Source organism: Tetranychus urticae, chromosome 1, assembly GCF_039701765.1.
Source record: "Tetranychus urticae isolate SD_2017Ah chromosome 1, NJAU_TeUrti_SD_1.0, whole genome shotgun sequence".
Taxonomy (NCBI): Eukaryota; Metazoa; Arthropoda; class Arachnida; order Trombidiformes; family Tetranychidae; genus Tetranychus; species Tetranychus urticae.
Window position 1 is genome coordinate 13,195,607 of NC_142958.1, and position 27,100 is coordinate 13,222,706.

Genomic DNA, 27,100 nt, shown 5'->3' on the forward strand with positions numbered 1-27,100 from the left:
ACAATTGTTCGGATTGATTGCGTGCACTATTTTTTGCTTTCCAAAATGAGAAAAAATTTTTATTATAAGAAAAATTAATCTTGAACAGCTTCAGCTCAGAGGCATTATCTGATAGAAAACAATCTTTAAGTTAAAAGCAAAGACTTTAAGGGCTAGAAACGGCAGATGGGCAAAACTCTAATCTCCTGAATGCATGGATAATCAAGTGAAATATATTCTAGTGTCGATGATATCCTTGAATTAGAGCAACATATCGAAACTCACGGTACAGCCTTCATTGGGTCAAACGTGATCAAGTACTTTGAAGTGGCGAGAAAAGTGTTTCAAAAGAAAGTTTCATTGTTTGCACCAAGTTGTTGAGTTGTTCATAGATGACATGATAATGTGACTGACAAAGTGATTGTAAGAGTGAAAAAAGTTTACACTTGCAACAAATGAACACAAGTTGAGCTGAGCATGCGATTGAAAGGAGTAAAAGTTGAGACTGAATATCAATGAAACTCTCAGTTGCAAGTAAATGTAGCCAATGTTAACAGTGAGTTGAATAGTAGACTTGATTCAAGAGGTGTTCACATTGAACCATGTAAACATGTGAAATTGTTTAAAGACGGTAAAGACTGAGCATCAAGAATAGAGTAAACTTGCGTTAAAATGATTGTTAAATAGCGCATTAGATTAAACTAGAACAGAAAACACGAAAAAAAACCAAAAGAAAGGAAAATTTTGTAAATTTTGTTCCTTTCGACAATTATGAAATTGAACAATTTAACCCTTTTACTGGTCAATCTAACCTGTCAACTGTTAACCTCTCCATTGATCATCATCTTGTCCACTTGTGCAGTTCACATTAAACACTTTTCCTTTCCCTCAACCTTCGACCTAACCCGTGATTCAACCCTAACCCTGGACTGTGATTACGCTTACAATGAAAATGATTTACTTTTGGTTGTTCGCTGGTTCCATCAAAGTCTAACTGATCGACCCGATCCCATCTACCAATGGATACCCGAGCGTCAAGTTCGCCATGTGGCAGCCGACTATAAAAGTTCATTCGATTACGAGCACGTTTCCGATGCTTCGGATCCCTTTACAATGTATCGTTCGGTAGTTTTACATCAACCAGTGCCAACCATGTCTGGTAAATACAAATGTTTAATATCTTCTCTGGCCAATTCAGATTCTCGCGAGGGAAACGTCTTCATCTATGGTGAGTAATGTTCAACTTATGGAAAGTCAACAATAAACTTTGAGTGAAAAGTTTCAAATGTTTCAATGCTATTCAATTAGCAGAACTTTGTTTTTGATGGAAATGTTGATAACTGCAACTCTCGACCATTGGGTTTACCATTCATTTCATTTTGACGATAAACAGTCTTGACACCTCCCCAAGGTGTTTATAACCTATTGTATTCTTGTTAGCCCATTAACATTATCAACATTATCACAGCAAGTCCAGTTATTTGCTATGAAACTCGGAAACAAACAACACAACCCAAACAACAACAACTGAAAAGAAGAAAAAAAAGTCTGATTCTCTGTAACTGACATCGATATTCCTGTGAGATTCGTTGGTCTTATTGTCTTGATAATGGAGTATTGAGTAAAAGAGGAGAGCAAAAAAATATAAACCAGAGAAAAGAAGAAATAATAGAAGAGGAAAAAGGCTTGGAGTGAGGATGCAGGGAAGTAACAATATGAACAAGAAAAAAACGAAAAAAAAGAACGATGATGATGATGAGAACGATGAGAAACAGAAATTGTTTAGACAGTGAATCAATCAATTATATTGATGGGCCATTCTATTGGACTGTGAAAAAGCAAAGCAAAAAATGATCAATCCAATTATCTCAATCAAATGATAATTATTGTTGAAATTATTGTTAAATAGCGTGTACGAAATTTATATTAGACGAGAAGGATTCGAAAAAATAAGGTAAAGTTGAGGAATAATGGATGCAAAATGCTCATCCAAGGGATGATAATGATGATGATCAAGGAAAACAAAATTATCTTTGCTATTGATGATCACTTTTGTTTATCATGTAAATATGATGATAACTTGAGTAAATTATTATTATTAGTTTTAAAGCTGTTGAAGTAATTTCAACGAAAAGAGAATGTAAATTTGGTGAAATTTTCAAGGTTGATAAATGTTAACCATAAAGTTTTTCCTCGTTAAAGATAATCGTCTTTTTACATGAAAAACTTTACGCTTTGGTGAAGTTGAGTTCAACCGAGTTGCAAGAGACTCTTAGGTTTACTTTGATCAAGTCAGGAGCTTGGTTGCAAGAGATGAATGATATCGAGTTTAAAGTTGCTGGTCAATCTTATTGTGCTTTTAAGTTGATATAAGTTCAATGATTATAAAATTGTGTTCGTTTGTTCATCAAACAGTGTCACTCGACGTCTATTGAAGAATCAAATTAACATTTGATTCGAAGCACAATCAGCCAATTTTCAATGATAATTGATTCTTGTAAAAAAGTGTTCTAAGGTCGAATTTCATTTTTCTCACTTTTATTATGATTGTTCGTGAAAGATATATTGATACTCTATTTGCTGAGAAAAACTATAAATTGTAAGTTTTTCCTCCATTCGATACCTTCATTTTGGAGAAAAGAAACAAAATTGACCGAAAATCGAAGCTATCTGATTGCACAACTTAATCTTAATAAAACACTCAGCCTTCATATACTTCGATAATGACCAGAAGCAAGCAAACTGGTGAACGAAACTTCAACTCAACAAGTATTATTAATAGCAAAACATTAGTTGATGTCATTCGAAGGAAACGAATGCTTCCAAATCTATTCATTAGAATAAATATCTTTGGTCAAGTTACACTCAAACGAAATGCAATACACAGAATATCAGAAAATTTTACGATTAATTACTTTCGATGAAATCAGATATAATTACATATTTTCTGTTACATATTCCTTCAACTATCAAAACTGTTTGATGAGACTTCAACTTGTAACTCGAGTCAATTTCCTAACCCTTCAGAAGATCAAGAATAACTATTTACAATGTCAACAGCAAACTACCTTTCAACTGCAGATGAGCCAATAAAATATCATTTGTTGAATTTGAATAGCAATTCTGAAACAATAGCGAATAAAGAATCCAAACGAAATGTAAAGTTGAACCGATTGATACGCTTGACAGGCAACTTTTTTGCCTCGAGATTATTAATTATAATATTTATGGAAAATGAATGAAAACATTTCTCCATCGAGTCTATTTTTTGTCCATTTTTGTCATCATTTAATCATCATGATGACCACAATTCGTTATCATTCCATTTCGTTGCTTCTTTATCTTTTCTTCTACTCAACTTATTCTCTGCCAACCTATTAATATAAATGACAATATAAAGTATCCAACATCGTTTTTAACGTATTACTACAAATATCTCATTTCCTTGGTTTCATCATCATCATGACCATCTTGGATCGTCAGACTATCAAAACAATCATTTACCTTGTTCAACCTCAATATTTTTCATCTTCTCCTCATCAATCAGAATCATTTTCCCAACCTTTTTCTTCTTCTCCTTCATTTGATAACAATTTTCACTCCTCAATCGATTCCTTTAAATTTCACTCAATCATAAACACTTTACTCATAAACATTTTACTCTTGATCTTTGATCACCTTTCACTGGTCAAGTTTAAAGGACTAAACAAGTTACTTGGATCAAAGCATCATTTCTGGTCAATTAAACTGTTCGTCATTCATTATTTATCAAGAGAAAGAAAAAGAACGGGAAAAACTTCATTTCCTGATACTTTTCTTTTCGCCAACCCTTATCCCATGAAATGGATGAGAATGTGGTTAAAGATTGTCTCATCAGAATCACAACCTTTACCTAAAATCGTAAATTGGAATCATTCGATTATTGCTTTTCTTGTTGATCTTTACCATATAAAAACAAACAAACAGAAGAGAGGAAAACCTGAAAACCCAAATGGATCATACAAATGTGTAAACATTGAGATATGTTCAAATGTAGATGTCACGAAGCTTCTTAATGATCATTTAATCGGTTACTTCAACCATAATTGCAAGACAAATGGTAACCCAAATTAAATGGATTGGCCTTTCTCAATAGCCTTTTGACCATGAAAAACATGATAATAATGGACAATGTTACAAGAATATAATAGTCGAGTTAATGGAATGAAGCAAAAATTGCACAGAAAACGGAACTCGACAAACCCAAAGCAAAATAATCAAATAAAGATTATCTTTTTTTCATCATTACTTTCATCATATGAACACGAAAGTTTTTCAAAATGTAATCAAAGTTTGCATCAAAATCAACTTAATTTGCTGCCATTTGTTGACAATCAAATGGACCAAAGAAAAGTTCTGTTGATAAACTTTTTATCCTTTCACTTTCATCATAAAAGCGTTTCACTTTTTTCTCTTCCAGTTTCACAGTTTAAGCTTTACTTTCTTCAACAACTGTAAACCCAAATGTTAAAGTATTAGATGGGATTAACTTGAGCTAAAACTTGAAAATTGTGTTTAAAAGCTTCGATTGTTTTTGACCAATTTCAGAATCTAATGTAAACATTATCCTTGGAACTTTTTTCTTGTTCTCTTCATTCCAATAATCATAATCTAACATTTTCTCGTTTACTTTCGTTTCACCAAAAGTGATAAAGATGACAACCATTGATGATGATGACGATGATTACCAATGGATTTTAGTTCTTAGTTTTCCTCTTTTCGCTCATCGTTCTCTTCGCATAAAACAGAGAACAGAATAAGAGGAAAAGAAGACGAAACAAGTAAAAAGGATTAACTTGATGGGCTTACCATTTCTCATCATCTTTTCATCTTCTTTCCATTTCTCATCATTTTTTAGCTTTACCAATATTTACCAACTTTTGGTTGAAAAAGCTTTTGTTTACTTTGTCTTTATTTGTACAATTATTGCAAGTTCAAACAAACCATTTTAATTGCTTACTTGAACCATCATTTGGTGGACAAATTCATTCAACATCTAATTTTATCGATTTGGGAGAAAATTTTACGGGCCAAAAAAATGGAAACTTTTACCTTCGATTATGGAATTGAGAGGGAAAATGAAAAAGTGCATTTTCTGTGCTAATAATGCAGTCATTTATCATAAAAAAACTCGACTCTTGAAAGGCTTTTGTAGTCGAGTAAATTCATCTTGACAAATGAATCAATCATGAGCAATACCTTTTACAGATTTACTTTGATGACTTGTTAATATTGTCAACAACAATAAAAGTGGTGAAAACAAACAAATTGAAGACAATTTGTTTCATTGGTAAAAAAGAGTTGAGGCAATTGAGAGTAAAATTTATTCACTATTTTTACTTTTGTTTTATTTTTCGTTAAAAAATTATCAGATGGAAAATGGTTGAAAGCTGGGAGTTTAAATTATTCACTCCCAGGGTTAGTTGACTGGATAACAAGTGATATTGTTTCAGAATTGGTTGTTATTGTTCAACATAATGAATAGCTTGTCAAGTGAAAGGAAAAATAACTGTAATAATGGGCTGTAATGATCGAGAATTTGGAATGGATGGAAAATTCCAAATCTCAGGTATTCTCTTTGCGTGCGGCGCTTTTGTTCATATCATTGGACAATTGATTAATTGTTGCATTTTGCATTATACAGTTGAGAGTAAATTGAAATCAATCAGTTTGGAAAAGTAATAAGAAAATGTTTGATCGAACAGGGAAAAAGGTTAAAAAAATAATGCATTACAATTGAGTTTCCAAATCACGATTAAATGTTCACTTTTTTTGTTCGCTATCAGTTTCGTTTTTTTGCCTTCTGTTCGACCTCAAGAGACTTTCGATAAACTTATTGATCGCAAGGCGAAATGTTGAATCAGATTGAATTTCTTCTTCTTCTTCTTTCCTCTTTTCTACATTTTCTTACCTTCGTCCATTCAAATGTTTCATGAGTTGAACATTTTATTTCCTTGTTTTTTCTGCTTATTCAAACATTTTACTTACCATGTTACATGGTTAAACAGAATGTTGAATGTTTTTTCAAAGGGAACCAACTTTTCCATTCTTGTTCGCTGTTCACCTTTTTATCATTTTTGTCAATTCGATTCGCCGGAAGACTATTCATTTGTGAATCGGAAGTTGCAATAGACTTTAGTTTCAATGTTGAAGTTTCTGCCATTTTCAGTGTAAATGTTGGGTGAAAGAATGGATAAGCATGAGGAAAGAGTTGCAAGAGGAGGAGGAGGAGGAGGAGGTGGAGAGGAAACAATGGATGAAGAGACTCGATGAAAGAGGAAAAAGGAAATCACTTGGTATTAGTTGATGAAAATGTTGAACAAATGAGATTATTGGCTATCTTAAATTTCAATTGGCTTAATCTTTCAATGCAGTTCAACTTTTTTTGTCTTTCCTTTCATTTTGTTTAATGTTACATGGACAACCTTTTACCGTTCATGTTTAACTCATACTTTAGCCTCTTTTTACGGTTACCTTTTATCCTTAATATTTTCATTTTGTTTCCAGATAATGCAATTGAAAGAAGAGCAAACTTTGTTAGACAATAATATACGGAAACTTAAAACTTTAAATTAACTTTTTTTTCTTCTCTTCCTTTTGCTTTTTGCTTCTCCTTTCAGCTTTTGTGGCTTGGTAAACGGTAAAGTTTTTTGTTTCACCTTTTCCTGTGTTTATGTCAACAAATGTTGAAAGCAAAATGCAATTAAAGTTGAGTCAGCTTAGAATGAGAAAATTACAAAAAACAATTGAAAAAAATGTTTACAAATGAAATTCTATCCAGGAACAAGCATCTTGAGTTTGATTAAATTCAAATGCCAGAATGTGATGAGCACAGAAAAGAGAAAACGAAATCTGTCCAGTTTCGAACAGTGAGATGCTTCGAATTCAAGAAATCATCGAAATTAGTCACTTTTTTGGTAAAATTTTTCACAGATTTCATCAAAATTGAAATTTCGATTTTTGGAAAGTTTTTGGATAAGCAAAGAAGAGAAGAACGAAAAAATTTGCTCGGTTTCGAACTATTAAAATAGATCTGAATCCTTGATAAGTCGAAATCAGTCGAGTTCTTGAGCAGTAAAAATTGTTCACTTTAATCAAAATTAAATATTCGATTTTTTGGAAAGTTTTGTTTCGTTCGACTTACTATAATATTTCCAACAAAAATGCTATTTTCTTTTCGCTATTCAGAACTTTTTCAAAAGAAATTGTGAAATTCTTATGGTGTTAAGTTAATTTGAATACTGGAAATGTTACATTTGATGCAAGAATCGATTTCTTCGTTACATGAAAATGCAATCTTTGGATTAATATGATCTATAAGTGTCACTAAACAGTGCATTTACTTCATCCTTTTGCCACTCGAGTTGAAGGTTTACTATCAATTTGGAAGCATCGAGTAAATATTGAACTAGTCACTGATAGAGTTAAATGTTGAGACAAAAGGTAAAGACAATCAACATTGGATGAATTTCTGTCCACTTGAACATTACCAAATTGGTAAGGTCAACAAGAGATGAAGAGAGGCTAAAAATGGTCACAATTGTCGAGTTTACTTGAGCAAAAAAAGAGAAAATCCAATTATTCTTAATTTCATTTTTAACTTTTCATTGGGAAACTGCTTACAGCGTTTAAACTTTTCATGAGAAATCCAATTATTGAATGTTCAATTTGTTGCTCGATTGAAGAGACGAGAAAAAAAGGAAATTTTCTCAGGTAAATAAAGCAAATTGACAGTAAAAGGAAAAAAAGCAATTGAATAGTCGACTTTTGTCTCGATCAGTTCAATCATTGAATAATGAAAACTCTCATCATTTTCAATAACTTGCTTCTTTAGCTGCCAACAAAAGTTGCCGATTTAATTTTCAAAAGTAAACTCGAAAAAAGGAGAAAAAAACTTCAAAATTGAATCGAGTAACTCAATCATCATCAACGTTTATCCATTGAAATTGTAACAACCTAAAGATGTGAGAAAAGTGCACTTTTCAAGTTATTAATGCTCAAGTTGTTGAAGTTCAACTGTTGAGAACATTTGGTGAAACTGTTCTTTCAATAAATTCAGTTGTCATGAAAAAATTTTGCCCAATATCATTGAAGCCCTAAGGGTAAACAGCGTATGCCTTGAATTTGAAAGGTTGAGTGAGAAGCAAAGTTGAAACTTTCAAGACCATTAGTTGGCAACTTTCAAAGTTGAACAAAAAGATTAAACATGAAGATGATTAGAGTGATGAATTTGAAGAAAGTTTTTTTCAACAAAAAACTGAGCAATTGGCTCGTTTCACCATGACAAAGTGAACATTGTTAACCTTTATCATGTTCAAGAGTTCATCTCATAAGGTGCAAAAAATGAAGCGAAACATTTTTCATTTCAAAGCATTTTCCAAGGTGGACAAGCTCAAGATGAGTAAAGAGAAAGTCAAGCATTTTCATGGAGCAAATTCAATGGTTGAATCAACCTGAGCCAATCTACATTCACTTTGAGCTACTCTTGAACATAAATTACTTTTGCTTTACTTTTGTTCATCTTGTTATAATCCAATTTCAAATGAGCAACTTTTTTCTTCTCGTCCATTTCGCTTGCTTTTTTTCATCCATCTTGTTTCAGATTTTAGTCTTTCTTGCTTTCTTTCTTTCTTCATCTCTGACTTTTCAGATTCTATCCATTTGGAATTTTGGGCAATTTCCAAACAGAGTAAACCATTGATTGTATTAACAAGCAAAGAAACAAAAACAAGCGAATCACAAAAAAGGTTAAACTCAGGGAAGCATAAAATTGAGAATGATATCCAATAGGTTGGACTGAATCTTTCAATTCCCAGTCTGTATTTGACTTAAATGCGAACTCACAAAATTGACTTTGAAACATTCAATCTCGATGTTTTTTTTGCTCATTTCTTTTTTTACTTTCGACTTTTTCGTTCCAATCTTTCATTTGATTATTCTTCTGCAAACATTTGAACAATCCTTGATTTGTCCGTGAAATTGGTTTATAAAAGAATGACTTTCAAAAGAACGAGAAAGTCTTTCAAAGTTTTAGTCGAAAAGCACAAATTTCCGCTTCATTCTTGACTTTGATCGAAAATTTCGAAGAAACGTTTATATTCGGAGCTTACAATTTTTCCGCTTTTGGGATTAGAATATGAAAATATGTTGTTCAGAACAGCTCTTATCCAAGAAATCTGGATTTCTAGTTTCACGAAATCTCGATCAGTTTGAGAACTCTATTAATTTCATCCTTCGTATGAACTGAACTTCTAGCGCAAGAGTGTTCTTCAAAATTTGCAAAACTGAAAATTCTAAAGCGAATGACCTTTCATTATTCCGACTCACGGAATTCACTCTTCTTGATAACTGAATCGATACGATTGATTCGAACTGGCAAACCTGTAATCTTCCAAAAATGCTCTTTTCTCAAGTCGACCTATTATCTTCTCAAAAGTCGAGACAAAGTTACGAAAAGTTTGTACAGTAATTTGGTAGAGTTTCAAGTTGTCGTCGAATTTCAAGTTGAATGAAAAAATAGAATTTTTTTCGGTAAATGATGAAATCGTTGACATTCTCTCTTGGTGTTACAAGACTTTTCAATTAACTCTTTTTTAACTAACCTTTGAAAATCTATCATGACGAGCCAATAAAAAAGTATTTGTCTTTTCTATTATTTTTGTCCTTCTCAACTTGCCAAGTCAAACATGACCTGAAATCCAAAGTGTTTCCCATTGCTTACAACACTTAACTTGCACATGAATCAAGATTGGCAAAAATACTCTTCATGAATAACTTGACAGAAACGGCGAGAAAAAGCATGTCGATAATGATAAAAGGGAAAAAGAGGAAAATGATAAAGATGTAAATGAATAGTTAATGATAACAGAAATGACCAGATAAGACTAAACTGTTTGCATCATTTAACTTTACATTATTGGTCAACATCAATCAATGCAACATTTTTCCCTTTTCCTTCATTATTACCAACGTCACAACTTTATCAGTTAACAACCTTGCCTGTCAACCTTTCAACAACTTCAGGTATACAATGAAAGGTGTCCACCCAAATAATACCTTTGAATCACAATTTTCGCTTCTCATCATTATCAACATTTACTCTAACGAAAACATCTTCATCTTTCATTTCAAGCAAAAGCAACTTTTTCTCTTCTCCTTTTTCCGGATTTATTGTTGGCTGACCCATAAAAACATTTATTGATGATATTAATGAATACACATTAATTTACCTTTTCTCTTTTCTTATCTTTTCCTTTTCATAACCATCAATTGGTTCAATTGTTTCCAACCGACAACCTTGATCGTTCCCAGCATCACCCAAATCATTTATATTCACTTCTCGAGTTGATCCTGACACCGGTAATCTATTACTTAAATGTATTACTCGTCAAGTTTATCCTTTACCTCAAGTTAATTTATACAAATATGTGACTTCAAGTGCCGTTAATACTTTTATATCTAAAAAAGCAACATCAACCAATTCAACAATCAAGCAAACCAGTGAATCAAGTTACTCTTCAACAATACCTTTGATAAATGTAAATAAAAGCATCAGTTTACCTTCACCTTATTACGACGTTTCCATCGAGTATACACTAAATGAACAAGAACTTTTGGCAACAGTCTTTAATCGAATTCCAACAATTTTCGAGTGTCGAGTAACAATCAACAATACAGACTATTCGTCAACCAAACGAATCACCTTGTATTCAAGTAAGTGACAAAATCTTTTCGACTTTACCTTTGCCTTTACCTTCAAACCCTCAACTCTTGTAAGTCAATGAGTGCTGGAAAAGCAATTAATGAAGAAAAATGATAAAAGAAAATCTCATTTCGAACAGGTTCAATAATGTGACTTTAATCATGTGCATGTGAATATTATACAGAGCCACACCCTGTAATTTATATCAATAAAAAATGATGGGCTAAGTTTTGCACTCTTTTCGTGGCTTCATCTTGATTTGATTCTTGCCATTAAACTGCAACTCAATACAATGGCGAAAACTTTATCACTACAAATTTATCAAATTATCTCATCTTTTCACCTTTTCTTGTCGACAAATTAATTTCAATTGCAACTGTCAAAAGACAGTTTACAGTTTAAAAACCTTTTTTTGCTTCTTTTTTATATTCGACTATCGATAATTGCTTCAGGTTAACAATCATTAAATTGTATTAATTTTCATTTAATGTCGTCTTTGGCTTTGTTTTCTTTGCATTTATATTCAAGTCTACAATCTTATTGTAAATCAACAGCCATTTATCTTTATTCACTTTATCGGGAAATGTTATTTTTCTTCATTTTTCTCCTTCTCACTTAATTATCTCATGAACAAATATTTTCTTTGAAAATTCCTAACTTTCCAAACAACTTTTATTGTCATCTTGTCCAACGAAAACTCGAGGCAAACTTGGAACCGACAAGAGGAGAATTTTCAAAAAGATGAAATAATTCCAAGTCAAACTTTTCACATTACAAAAGTTTTTAAAGTTTTTTTTCCATGAATTCAATGAACAAGTTGAAAATTCGAAATTTCACAAATTCGAAGCTCCGGAATTCCATATTTCACAGAAACTAATTTGACAAATTCCATTATCAAGTCAGTTGCAAGATTTGCAACAATTCATTTCAAATTAGACTTTTCTCTCAATTGCATTTTCTTATCAGTTTTTTATTCTTTATTCATGCAAATATTCATTTCATTTTCACTGAATAACCATAATTATTCAATAATATTCAAATTTTGTGTGAGAAAAGCTCATAAAGTGAAAACTATCATCAAATCATGGACCAAGTAAACACTGAATAAATGTAAAAGTTTCACAAACTCGGAGTAATTGAATCTTTTTTGTAATGAAATAACATTCATTGAAATGTTAATTTCCAACATTTTTTAAAAGAATCCATTTTTTCTCATTGCAAATTGTTCTAATTCCGTTATTCACATGAATTTGCAATCTTTTATCGATTAATTTGGAAATTGCATTTCCCCTGAAATTTCGTTCATCACTTGATTTTATTATCATTACTTTGGCCACAAATGCATAACAATATTGATTGATTAGTTGCAATTCCGTCATGTGAATGCAAAATAGATTAAAGTCTGTATCAGTTTTCCATGAATAACAATCTTTTTTTTGTTCTTCTCTTTGAGAAAATATTCATCTGTTTTCATCAACAATTTTCCCAATCTAAATGCTTTTCAATTCTTTTCAACTTTTCCTGCTTTCATGATAGAATCTTGTTTTACTCCATTTCTTTTTATCATTATTCATACAATTGCAATCATGTTCATTTCAATAACAATAATCAACTTTTCTCACAATTGCAATCATGCTATAATTACATTTTGCCATTTCGTTTTTTTCGCCAAAACTCCAAATTCCAACCTCTTTTTTGTTTCAACTTTCTGCTTTTCATGATTTCCATTCTCAGATGTTCATTTAATTATGTATTCAAAGTCAAGACTTGCAATGATATGACAAAAGTCAGGTTCAATTTAATTGCAAGTTTAGACATTTTTATTAAAGTGAAAAGTTTTAATGTCAATTGGTTGGCAATTGAATTTCAGGTGAACTCAATATCTCATTATAAACTCAACAATTCTGCACATTTAATCATTCTCGTGAGATTTTACCGTTTTCTCAACATTTTTTGACTTTTAATGACATTCGATTCATGGGAATAGCGATTGGAAAATTTTTATATCCAAACTTAATTTGACATTCGAGTTTAAGAGCTGCTGGGAAGGAAAGGCTGGATAAAGAAAAATTCATTGAAATGAGGAAAATGAAACATTAACAAAGAAGTGGAGTTTGAACATGTTAAACTTGAAAAGATTGGTAACAAAATTTCATTAGAAAAGGAGTAAATTCTGTTAGGATTATCAGGAAAAGGGAAGAATCAAAAGGAACAAAAAACTGCATCATTTGGTGTAAATAAGCTGATTAACTGTGAACGGATTATTCTTCATTTAATTGTTTTCTCTGTTGTTACAAATTTCAAAGTAACTTACACCAGATGATTGAGAAGCAAAAGTTATTCAAAAACATTTATCAAAACAAACTATTGGAGAGCAAATACTATGTACAGGGCATTTCAGCTAATTTTACCGTTGTAAATTGGCTATATCTTTGCTCCTGAGTGAACTTGAGGTGTGATATTTTGTTCATGGAAATTTGGCCGATACTCAATTGTCATATTTCAAGGTCAAGGTGATTCAAGGTCATTGCGTTATTTGACCTCTAATTGATATTTGGAGGTCATTTTCTAAGAGTGCAAAAATTTTCAGATTGGTTGATGCTAGTGACATGTTAATAACACATTCTGGTCAAAAGATATGGTTGTTTACACATTGCTGTGTCGATCAATTGGTTTTAAGAAAAATGCATTTATCTTTTCAACGGTTTAAGATACCAACTCGTAGTAAGCATCAACCAATCTGAAAATTTTTGCACTCTTAGAAAATGACCTCCAAATATCAATTAGAGGTCAAATAACGCAATGACCTTGAATCACCTTGACCTTGAAATATGACAATTGAGTATCGGCCAAATTTCCATGAACAAAATATCACACCTCAAGTTCACTCAGGAGCAAAGATATAGCCAATTTACAACGGTAAAATTAGCTGAAATGCCCTGTATAACATTAGCCAAAAAGGACAGAAAACTTCGACCAACTAAACCAAATTCAAGTCTGAATCCTGAGAAAACAATAGTTCGACTCTTCATGAACACAAAATTCGAAGTTTAATGTATCGTTAGAAGTTGTTTTTATAAGCAAAATGACCCAAAACAAAACAAAGTGAAAATCGAAGTAAAATGAAGTTGAATGGAAAATGAATAAAAATAAATTGTCCGACATTCAGTTGAACTCATTTCTTCGCCCTCGCAAAGTCGCCATCGAATTTGCATTTTTGTCTTTTTAAATTGTTATCGAAAGGATAATGCTGAGTGAAGGAGAAAAGGTGAAAACGAAATTATCTTTCAATTGAAAATGTCTTGTTAAATGTTGCAAGAAAATGGATAATGAGAAGTCTCTTGATAACTGTGCTAGTTTATAATATACATTGATAGATATAGAGATATTTTCCTTGCTTGGTAAACCAATTACAACTCTTTTACTGGTCTTACATTTTATTGATTTTTACTTTTGCCTTTTTACACAACCAAAGCCCAAACACACAAAAATGATTCACCTGAGATTCATTATCCTTTCTCTCTTCATGACACTTTATTTTCACCATCACTTTTGCCTGAGATAATTTCTGTTCATTTGACAGGACAGACCAGAAACAGGCGAGAAAAAGGAATTCTCTTGATTCCTTTCGATTCTCCTGTCACTGATCAATTCAAACATTCATTATTAAACCCAAATCATTCCAATTCACTAATGACAATCATGTACTTGTTGCCCAGTTTTAAATCTCCTTTTATTGCTTTTCCAACTTGATTAACAGACTTGCTGATAACAGAGTTTTGGAAAAGTTCAATATTCTCATTTCCAATTGAAATCATTTTACAACTTTTTTTTCCACCAAACTTGAATGCTTTGTTTGTCCATAAAATTGAGTTTTTTTTATTGAACAATATTCCGGGATTATTATAAATTAATTGAAACTGTCATTATCATCACTTATTTCATCCATTAAATATCGCTGGTAATTATTTTATCATTTACTTTGATAGTAAATTTCATTATAAATAATCATTTTATTGATATCAATTGTCATTATTTTTTGTCTAATTAATAAAGTTGCAATAAAAAAGAAGGAAAACTGTTGGTTAATATGAAAAGGAAAGAATCTGATAATTACATGACAATAGTGAAAGTTGTAAGAAAATGATTTTCTTTTCCAGGCTCATGACAATTGGAAATGAATTTTTTGTATTCCTCGTTTCGTTCAACTTGACAATTTAATAGCTAATTGATAAATGTTTCTTTAACATTTCAGAAAATCATTTGTTAATATTTCACTTTCAACTTTCAACATGTCATTAATAATTTTTCTTCCTTAATTGTAAATCGATGCAGTTTTGCCGAGTTCTGCAATCATTATCATTTTCTATCAGATATAATCATGGAATTGTTAGTTCATGATGAAGAAATGATCAAGATTCACAAAATGAAAAAGCGTTTTGATTTCGAAGCAATAATCTGGCTGAAACGATGCCATTGACGATTAGTGAAAAACATCAATGCATCAGTTTTGTCTTTAGGCTATAAGAAGCAATTTAAAGTCGCAATGACTTTGACTCGGAAATGTGTATAAATCTAGATTTTCGGGAAAATTTTATTTCGAAGTTTCAATTACAATCAAAAAAGTAAAAGTTTATTTTTGTGGCTGATTTTTCTGTTGAATGATCGCAAAAATTTTATAGATCAAGTATTTGTTTCTTTCATTACTTTTCTTGTGAAAGTTAAGCAACTTTGCTAACGAAGAGACAAATTTTTGATTAATTTTCCCCTAACAAGATTACCTTTCATGTTTCATTGTAACCTTTAACCTTGCATAAAGTAAATTTAAAACAAAGTTGATTAAGTAAAAGATTAAATGGCTCATTATTTGGTGCGCAAAAGACCTTATTAAATTATCTTTTACCAAGTGTAACAATCAACTGTTGATTAGATAATTAACAAAAGCTTTCCTTTTCTTCTTCTTTTCTCATTCAATTCTATTTTTGCTGTTTCCGTTTTCAGTAAAGTTTTACAAGATTAATCGAGTAATAATTTACTTTTCATTGTTGATCTCACTTGCCGAGTGTCGCTTTTGTTCACTGATTACCATCCAGAATATCATGAGAAGGAAAAAAGAGCAACGAAATTTCTCTTTTCTCTAAATTCAATTACAATTAGTAGAAAATTTTCTCTCCTTTTTGGCACAAACTTATTAGAGATTCATTTGAAAGGTGTTTGCCTACTTGTATTATTTATCATTCCCTATGAGATATAAATGAATAAAGGTAAACCTCATTAACTTGAACAACAAAGAAAGTGTTTTGAAATACTTTAAATTGACTTTTGCCTTCACTTGCAAAGTAATTCATTTGCACCATTTTTGTGTATTGTTCATGTTATTATCAGTGTGATTAAAGTCGCAAGTGCAAGTTGATTAACTTCAACTGCAAGTTAATCAGTAGCATTGAATATAAACAATCCAACTTTCACTTCCATACAAAACTTGATCATCATTTGAAGAGCCTCAAGTTCGAACTCTCAAGATCATATTTGAAACTCTTTTTATAATTGTTCGTTAGTTGACCTTTTTCACCAATTTAAGTGAATTTTCACATTTTCCATCAATTCAACTCGAATACACTCTTAAATTACTCAAAGGTTTATATATCTCAATTGATTTATTCAATATTAATCATTCTTTTTATTAAGATTTGCAAATACTGCTCTTATAAATCATTTGATGAAGTCGCTCTTTTTTGCACCAATGCAAAGATTATGATGAAGTCAGAATTTCGATCGTTGCAAATCTAGTCAGATCGATGCAATCAATTTTGATGAAACAATAAAACACGAATGTTTGCAGGACTTAGTAATAGATTTTGTAAGTATTGGCCTTGTAAAGTTGTCTACTTTTTTAGAAGATCAAGATTTTTTCAGATACATTTAAATTTAAATACAAGGTTATGTGCCGTCAATATGTTTCATCAAGATAAACTAATTGATTTCATATTCACAGTTTATGAATAACGAAATCACCTGGAGTGTTGTAGTAAGATTGTTAATGAAATATCCCAATCTCAAACATCTTGCGTTGTGGAAATTGAGAATGAAAGAAAACAATGCTCAGACCCAGCCTTTGGTTTAATTCACCCAATTTAGTGGTACTTGATGTGCGTGGTTACGATGGAGTCACTCAAAGTCATGCTGATTATGTTGATGATTGTTGTAAAAGATATGGCCGATCCATCAAATCTTACTTCGATGCGAATTGCCATGGAATGGAATCAGATTGGCCTCAGTTGTCCGCTAAAAATAAGATTCGGTCGAAGCTTTAGTTTTATAAAACATTGTTTTCGAAAATATTTCAATTTTTCTTGATTCCTGTTGATCATTAAAACCACATACTTAATATATTTTTAGTTAATATTATCTATTTTTCAATTTAAAGATATTTCTCTGTAATAAAAGAAACTACTGATCATCTTAAGAAGCATTTGATAATTTTTTCGCGTATAGAGGTACTGAACTGTGTATAACTTTAAAACCAGAACCTTTTTCTTTCGAAGAATTTTAACTCATAGCCATTGTCATCTTTGATCATCATTTTTTAGTAATTTGCAATTTCAAGGTCAAGTTCATTCGTGGTCATTTCGTTACTTGACCTCTAACTGATATTTAGAGGTCATCTCCCGAGATCGCGAAATTTTTAAGCTTGATTTATGTTTGCTACAAGATAGTATTCTGAATTGTTGGAAAGATAAAAGAATTTGTTTTAAAACCAATTGATCAACATACCAATGTGTAACCACATACTTTGGGTCAGTATAATTTATGAGGATGTCACTAGCATAAAAAAATATTAAAATTTTCGTGTTCTCGGTGCATGACTTCCAAATATTAGTTAGAGGTCAAAGAACGAAATGAACTTGACCTTGAAATATGACAATTGAGTGTCGTTGAATTTCCATGGACAAAATAAGGTCACTCCAGTGCAGAAAATAGCCGTTTTACAACGAGAAAATTAGCTCAAAGGCCCTGTAAGTATTGAAATATATGCAATTTTTTGTAATCTAATCTTAAACTTGTCTTGTAAAAGATAAGTAAAACTCATTTTCATCACTAATCAAATTCGATGCTCAAATTCTGTTCCAAGTTATTCCAAGTTTTATTGATAATTGACAAAAAATTTTCAGACGAGAAATAAAAATTTTCCATTGATAGTGAAATTCAATTTCATGATGAAAATAATTGAAACTTTTACTTCCAAAGTGAATAAAGATTATCTCTCGTAATTGAGTTAATTTCTTGTCGAGGTTTAGATTAAAGCTGATTCATCAAATTCTGTAGAATCTTCTGTTCTCTACTCAGTTTATCGTCAATTTTATGGATTAATAGTTGAGTTCATAGAAATTTTGCATGATGAATTCTGGCATTTTTTGTTGCAACAAAATTAATTATCAGAATCGACAGAATCTTTTCATTGGAACATTTTCAAATTTGTTCAACTGAGTTAATATTTAAATATTTGCAATTCGTTAAACAATAGTTCAACTTTAATTAGAATAAATTTGAAAGCTTCAAAAGAGTTTATTTGTTCACAGGTTAACTTTATGTTTTCATGAGCAGCACATGATGCTATTCATGTTTCACTCTGTTCCTCAACTTGAAACGCTTTTTTTGTCAATTTTTGTGATGAACCTTTAGTCGATTCCCAATTAACTGGTAAAGTAAATTAACTCGTTTTTTCTACGTTAGTCAACAGTTGATGAGCAGCTGAACAAACAATGGGAATCGAGTGAATGAGGAAAAAAATTGGATAAACAAAAGGTTAGGAGAAGAGCTGAATAATTATTCAAAACCATTGATAATCAGAATTGATGAAATTCTGTGTAAACCTGAATGTTAATGCAACAAAATCTCCTTTTTTTGTCAACTTTTGTTCGCTTTCCTTTCGAGTCAATATATTATAATAATGGACTTGATGATGACATAAGCACTTTAATATAATTAGTTGATCTGTTTTGTGCTTTATCTGGTTGCTCATTTGTAATGCTGTTAGATCATATTATTCAGTCAAATGTGAGTCTTTAATTATTGATCTGATGCCATTGTTGCCATTGGAAAGGCTAAAAGGATTTATTCATTTGATTGAATAAACAAGAAAACATTTCACTTCTCAAGTCAACCATTGGAAATTGGCTCAAACAATGTTTACGAAAGAAGTGAAAATCGGAGAAGAAAAGTTTCGAGACTTTTCAATGTTCTTTTATCGGTCAGTCGATGAGTAAAAAAGCGTCTTCTTATTGAACGAAATTTTCATTTAAATCGTTTCTTTTTCATTGCGATTTCACCAAAATTGTTGTTTGACTTTGAGCTTTTAATATCGATATTGAAAAAGATCGACTTTTTGGGCAAACTTTAATTTCGAGTTTGTTCAGAGTAAATAGTGAATCTCTTACGGGCATGATTCAGTTGAAATTATCCATTCAAATTGTTCATCTATTTGATGGATTCTATTGATGATTACCATGAATTAGTGTATCATTACTCGTTGGCTTTTGTGTCACTTTGATTCACCGTCTAACTTGAGGCGAAACTTGAAAGAGAAAAGTTTATTGTTTTCAATTTTCTCGATTCTTTGAATTGTATTGAGAGAAGAAAATTGATCTTACCTGATCAAATTCCTTGAGGATGTTTATTTTCCCCTTCATTTTTTTCGCCCAAACATCATCCATTCATCTTATAAAATTTAATCATTTTTATTCATCAATCGATTTGGAACTTGTGAAAGCTAATTAAATGAATAGCAAGTTTTGATTGATAACAAAATGAAGACAAATGTTGAGAGTGAAACCCGAAAAGATAAAAATTTGCAACTCAGAGATTCGCTTTCATTGAAATGGTCAAAATCCCAGCAGAAATTTGAAAAGATTAAGAAATGAAAAATGAAAAGTTGAATTGAAAAGTTATGCACAAGTTTACCTGTGAAAAATGTGATACAAAAAGTGAATGCGTAATATCCAAATAAGAAAAACATTTTGCATGGAAAAGGGCGAAGAGAAGAAAAGTTTTTTTTCAACATTTCTCATCACTGATAACATCGTTTATCATCATGTTGTCAAGAGTTTCTCATTTTTATCCTGCAAATGATTTCTTTTTACTTTTCCTTCTTCTAAATGAAACATTCAACCATCATTTCAATGTGTTGCTGTAAATGTGTTCAATGTGTAAATGTTGTAACAAGGTAAAGAGTAAAGTGAACAAAAAGGTAATAACTAATAATGTTTGCATGATGATGATGATGATGATCATGAAAAGTGTAAATCAGTAAACTTGAGAGCAACTTTGAGTTCTAAAATGATTTTGAAACAAATGAACTATCAAATTGACTCGATATTGAAATTTCTTATCATGAATATTGAATATCTTATGAATATCGAGCAAGTTGAAGCTTTTGCCATTTCCTGTTATTGAATTCATCAGATGGAATAAAATTTTTTCTCGAAAAATTCTTTTCTTTCAAAATCGCTTTGGAAAATGATTTTTGTTGCGATCAACTTTTCTTTTCGGTTTCAAGGTTTGACATTGTGATAACCTTTACCATGTTTAGGTGAAATAAAAGTGTTTATCGAGAGTTTTGTAAATGAACAAAAAAGACTAATTCTGATCTCTTTTCTTTCTTTCTTGAGGTTGACATTTCCATCCATCATCATCATTATACTCTTGTCTGAGGGAAGAAGAGAAGAAATTGGTGAAAGAGAAAATTGTTTTACTCTTTTTTTTCGCTGCTATAAGATTCTTCTTCTTCTTGCTCTTCATACTAATCTAATTACTTGAATTCATTGACATTACGGGTTACATCAACTATCCTTTTCATTCTCATCATTTCCACTCATCTTGGTTCGCATATTCAGGGCAACATCTTTCCATGCAAAGTGCAAACTTTCATGTTCATCAAAAGAAAGTCTCAATCTACAGTTTATTAGATGCAATTCAACTCCTTTCTATCTGTTACAGGCTACTGTTCAGTTACACTTAGTCTTCATTCACAGACAATCTCTTGATGTGTCTCAATTATTTTGTGCTTGAAAGGAAAAATGGAGGGAAAACGAAAACTCAAGTTAACTTGGACGGATAAGATGATTGAGTTAAATTATTTGACTCCATTAAATGAAAATGTAAATAGAAAAATTGAATTCTAAATTAGAACAACTTTTGTTCTGAACATCAAAGACAACAGCCATGAAATCTTTATTGTTTTATAATAAACATTCAACTTTGACCGATGAGAAAAATTAAGCTCAAATGAACTTCAAGTTCAAGGTTGGTAGTAAAGCAACTGTTGAAAAGCAGAACAATTCATTCAGAACAATTTTTCGTTCATTCAGGGAATTCATCTTATTCTATCAATTTATGATGAAATATTTGGAAATTTGAGATTGAAATTGTCAATAGAAAATATGAATTTTCGAAATTTTAGAATTGATAAAATCTTTTTTATGAATTTAGGTTCGAAAGATTGAGGTTTGATTTTTGTGCTCGAGCTTGAATTTGAAGAGGAAAAGTTGCAGAACATTTATGCTTCAATATTTACTTTAGTTTGGGAAGCGATTGAGACTTGATGATGCTCGATTGCTCTTGATGCAACTAAACTTGTCTACCAACTGATTGCTTTGAATGTTTCAGGTTGAGGAAACTCAAAGTGAAACAAAGTGAAATCTCACCTTAAACTTGACAATAATAGATTGCAAATGGACAAAAAAGTGACTTGATTTGGGTACATTTACATGATTTGTGCATTACTTCAATGTTAATTAACTTTACCCTTAAACATAATCAATTGACAGTTTACACTGTTGCAATTTGTTTTGACCATTCAGCATTAAAACAGAGTAAAACAGTCGAGAGGGAAAAACGAAGTAAAGCAAAGCTAGTAAAGTTATAAAATTAATTTATCCACATTCATGAATTAATCAAATGTAGAGGCAAAGAGTGAGTTAAAGCACGAAAACAAATCAACTGTTAATTTGATCAAACTCAATGAGCAATTTTTACTCATTTAGTAGCACATGTAACCCAAGTCAATTCAATCACAAAAGTGACCAAAACTTTACCTCATAAGGCAACAATCGAACAAGAAACGAAAGTTTTTGATCTCAGAATTTTCAATCGATTACAGGAAAATTGTTTTCAAGTCGAACCTTTGAATCTTGAAATCCAAAATATGAGCAAAATTCAAGCCGGAAGAAAATCGAAAAAATGAAATTTTTCTTTGAGTAACAGTTTCAACTGATCAATACCTAAACCAGGCAATCTTGAACACGTACAAAAAGGTGGTAAAAGCCGAGTCTTGAATCAACATGGAAATGATATTTTGAATGGAATGAAGTTGCAAATGTTTCTAGTTTGTTTCAACTTTGGATGGAAACCATTATTCTGATTTATTTATTCAACCTTGTCTAATGATGGTTCAACTGTTTAGCCTCATTTTATTGATCATCAAAGGTAAAGGTGGAACTTGGAAGGTCGACAAATTTGAGTTTTCATTTTTGTCTCATTTTAAGGTTAACCCAAGCGTTAAATGAGTTTACATTTTACTTGCAATATCGCAATGGAAACAAACAGAAAGAGAGAGAGACAAAAAAGTAAAGGTAAAAATGGTAAAAGGTAAAGAGTTGATAAAGTGAATGAAAGGTTTTCAATAAAAAATGAAGGAAGGAAAAGATAAATGTAGATATTGAAGTGAATTAATAGCAAAATTAAAGCGAAAGGAAACTCAGAGAAAGATATTCATCAGACTGGGAATGTGAAAATGAAATGATAAAAAATATGATAATGATGTTAGTGAATGATGGTTTAATCTGGCTTGGTGGTATCATGGTTGAACCCAGTAAATTGAAGGTAATGAGGCGATGGTCCATGAAGAGAGAAAATTCATCATGAAATTGAGTGATGATGGAACTCTCATTTTGGGTCAAACTGTTGACTAATCCCAATAATTGTTTCCAAACTCATTCAATTTTCGATTCTCAATGAAATCGAAATTCGAATACTTTTTATCCAATTTTCAATTTTCTTTTCTTTTTAGAACTTTTATTCAGTTCTTTTAGTCGCGAACAAATGATTATGTTCTGAGCATTTACCTGATGAATTGTAATTAATGATGAAAAGAAAATCTTTGATGAAAAGTTTTTTATCCTTCAACTTGAATGAAATCTTTTTTGATGGGAAACTTGCATTAAATGTAAATGAATATGAAGTTTTGAGTATTAACTGTTTCTATTTTGGTTGAGTTTTGTAGAGAGAAGTAAAAGTAGATTGATTGAAATTGAATCATGAACATGAAACATTTTCTTTGAATGTTGATGCTTTTTTTCTCCTTCTTTTCTTGTTATCAACTGAAATGTAAAAAAGTAAGCTTCAGATGAAAGGGAAACTTTGAGGTTGAACATTATTAAAGACCAAAGGTATTACTATTTCTGGCCAATTTTGAGTAACCAAACATGATTGAGTAATGAAGGAAAATGAGAGATTCTTGGAATGGATTGAAACAAGGAAATGTTTACCTTCCGTACTTTCATTTGCCAAATCAAAAATTCAAAGTTGCAATTGCAATCTACAGCAACTGAGATATGAAAATATTTTTATTATGCAAAGTTTCAAGGTTATCTAAATCCATTCATGAGGATTGAGTTCATTTTTTCGAGTAACTTTTTCTCTTCCGAAGATTGTTAACCAAAATTTGCAATTTCCAAGGTTCCAACTTATACTGAAAATTCATGAAATTTGCAAAATTCAAGTTCGAATTGAAACATCAAAAATCGATGAAACCAATATCGAGGAAATGGAATTTTTCTAGATGAGAATTCGCTCATTTTTCATTGGAATTTCCATTGAATTCATTTTGAACTTTTTAAGTCTTGTAAATATCTTCAGTAGGATTTTATCTGCAAGTAGGAATCGTACAATTTCTGTTCATATTTTGCATGGAAAAATCAAAGATCGAAGCTTTTTTGTCTTTTTAGCATTCTTTAGCAAATTCAGCCTTTTTCATGTGGAAGTTCAGTTGAAGGACAGAAGTTGATTCGAGTTGCATAATGATTGGTAATTAATCAAATTTTCTGAGCAACTTCAAACAAATTTTTTTCCAATCAACTTGATTGTCATAACGCTATCATTATCATCATTATCCAACAATGGGTTAAAAGACTCTTCATTTCCTAGTCAATAACGAAATGAGAATTTGCTTTATCTTGATAACATTGGCATGGACTGTTGGCTTTTGAGTCACTTTTTGTTTCCATATTTTGTCCTGTAATTCATTCACATTTCAACAGTTCATCGATCCGTGTCAATATGTTTAACACTGATTCTGTTGCTCATTTAACCAGCCCACATCAATGACTTCCCAACTATTTAATAATAATGGCGATATTATTTTAATATTAATTACAGTAATTACATTTATTGACCAAGACATTCAAGTGTGATTATGAACAATGCTGCGAGAATAATGTCAATTTTATTGCAATAAAATGTGAAAAGTTGAAAGGTGAAGAAAAGCAATAAGAAAATCAATTGTTAGCAAACGATGTCAACATTTTTTGGTGAGCAAATAAATGCTAAACAAGGTTTATTATTCAAAATGAAAATTGTTAATGATTATTACTGAAAGAAAAGCAGATTGCAAAAAGAAAAGTGTCAAAATATTTAATATTTATGTAATAGCAACACAGCAAAGTAGTTATGAGATGAAAAATTTAATATCAAAAGAAAAGGCGAAAAAATGAAAAATTGAAAAGTAATTTTTATTCTCTTCATTGAATCATGTTATCACTTTTTTTGTTATCATTATTAATATCATCATTATTGTTATTATCACCGAGAGCAATAGCAACTCCAAGCTGTTACACAAACTTAATATTACATGTTTATATATTGATTCTGGGAGTTAGTCTGGAATGAGCTCGGAGTGAGAAAAAATACTTTAAATAATAACAATAAATATAATGTAACAGTCTTGAATTGAGAGTAATTTAAGCATCAATATTTAGTCGAATAACATGGAAAAAATATTGTCATTCTTTATCAATTTGTTTACCTGGAGTAAAATAATATTCACTTATCATGAGAACAGGCAGTGATAACAGGGAGTGAGAACTGGGAGTAAGAGCTGGGAGTAAGAGCTGGGAGTGAGAACAGGGAATGAGAACAGGAATGATGACATGGAGTGAGAACTAAGAACTGGGAGTGATGACTGGGAGTAAGAACAGGGAATGATATTAGGGAGTGAGAACTGGGAGTGAGAACTGGGAGTGAGAATTGATATAAGAACTGAAGGTAAGAACAGGAGTGAGAACAGGGAATGATAGCAGGGAATGATGACTGGGAATGATAATGATATAATGGGATTGGCGATTCAGTTTATCTTGGATTTTGTTTGTTACTGTGTTTATTAAATCTCTCAGTCAGCTTATTGTTATCAGTTTCAATAACTGATGAGAAACTCATGTTAGTAGGTGTCAACAAGAACTTGAGGCAATACAAGAATAAAGAGAAAATAGGAGAAAAAAATGCTCATGATAATGCTCATGGATTCTATTGTCATGGTAATTTTGTTTAATATCATAAAGGCTTCTGAAGATAATAATCAACATGATGATGATGATGGAGATGAAAAGGTTCGAGAATTATTTTTATATCAAGCAGAAGGTTTGGAGGAGGAAAAAAAAGAGAAAAATGAGAGCGAATAAAAGAGATAAAACTATCAATTGAAGAAATGATGATGACGATGATAAGAAGGAAAAAACTATTTTTATCATGTAAATATCATGAAATGAGTTTCGTCTAAAGATGTTTAAATTTCTTCATTTGTGAATACAGTTACGCCCAGAGTTTTGCCATCAACGATTGATAAGTGAATTTCACGTTTTTTTTGCAAAACTTTATTTTCTCTCATTTTACCAATATTTATTTTGTTTTCACTTTTGATTTTCAACATTTTAACAAATTCCATTTTCCATTAAACGATTGAATTGGGCATAAATTTGGTTGATTAAACTTTGGTGTAAACATTGGAAGCATCTTTTGAAAATTCATTATTTTCATCATTAACTTAATCCATTTTACGCTCAAACTCATTTGCAATTATTGTTAACCTTTGGTTCAACTTTTGCCAAGAAAATTGTTCAAGAAACTAATGAAAAATAACTTCTTTGTATCTTCAATTGAATGGGAAATCAATGGGAAACAAATTGTACATCAACTTGAATGAAAAGTTCATCTTGATTTGTTAACTTTTTCATGTTCATCTTTTAAAGCTGCAAAGGATTCATGAAAGTTTTACTTGAATATAAAGTTTAAAAAACTTAATGAGTTTTACTTTATCACAATCGCATTGAAACTCGAGATTGTATTACAACTTTGTTCAACTTCATTTTTTAGCAGCAACTTTGAATACTCTTAGGTATTGTTGCAACATCGAGTTAAATCTTGAAAAAAATGTTACTTTGTTTTTGTTTTGTGAATAAAAATTTGGAAATTTTGTTCAGCAAAACAATTTGTTTGGGCTGAATCATTTCGAGTTTCATTTTTCTTTTGCTTTTCAAGTCAATTTAGACACTTGATTATCTGAACACTTTTTTCTTCGCCTCTTTTCAATCAAATCCAATTATCCAAGTTTACTTGAGGTTCAACGAAAAGTTTAGTTTCATTCAAACTTGTTTTCACCTCAAGGCTAAATTTGATAGTAAAATTTCCAACTCTTAATGGTTTATCATTTTTTCATAAGTTATTGAATTTGCAATGAAATAACTAAACATTTCACCTTTTTACTGCTCGAGACTTGTGATAAATGGTTACTGGTTGTGGTTATTGATGGAGGTTGAATTATTTTATTGATTGCTGGTCCGTAAGTTGCTCAGGTAGTTAAGCTAAACAAGTTTATTGGTCACAGGATTTAATTTAAGAGTGACAATTTAGAATCAATAAAGCTCAATAAAGAAAGAAATTTGATGGTTAATGGCCATCATTGGATGAAGCCTTTATTTAGTAGTTGATTGAGAGATTTATACGAAATTGAAAATTCTCTAGATTCCCATTTCACTATAACACGTATTTATGCAAGCTCCTTGTGTTGAGATTTAAAAGAGTTGAAGATTTGTCAGGTGCCAACAATTTGAGTCAAACAATGGATTCGAGTCAGCAACTTTTTTGGATAAGCTCGTGTTGACCTTTATCATTTAGAGGAATTGATAAAGTCGTAACAAGTTATCCGTTAACTTGTGGAAGGATCATTAACGTATCAAAATCTTTTTATGAGAAACTGTAACCTTCGAAACATATACTGATATTACTCTAGTAAGGAAAACGATTATGATGTATTGAATCGAATCAAAATTA

General features: G+C 31.0%; 1 protein-coding gene across 2 annotated transcripts in view; it reads left to right on the forward strand.

Moving 5' to 3' along the window:
• Nucleotides 1-494: 494 nt before the first annotated feature.
• LOC107360965 (uncharacterized) overlaps nucleotides 495-27,100 on the forward strand; it is a 36,777-nt gene continuing 10,171 nt past the window's right edge. The window contains exons 1-3 of one of the 2 annotated variants that reach the window (XM_025160604.2): nucleotides 495-1,207; nucleotides 10,330-10,731; nucleotides 10,860-10,955. In XM_025160604.2, coding sequence (XP_025016372.2) covers nucleotides 751-1,207; nucleotides 10,330-10,731; nucleotides 10,860-10,873 — 873 coding nt within the window. In that variant the 5' untranslated portion in view covers nucleotides 495-750 and the 3' untranslated portion in view covers nucleotides 10,874-10,955. Of the gene's footprint in view, nucleotides 1,208-10,329; nucleotides 10,732-10,859; nucleotides 10,956-27,100 lie in introns of those variants that run through there. The other variant, XM_015927682.3, reaches the window with a different exon arrangement.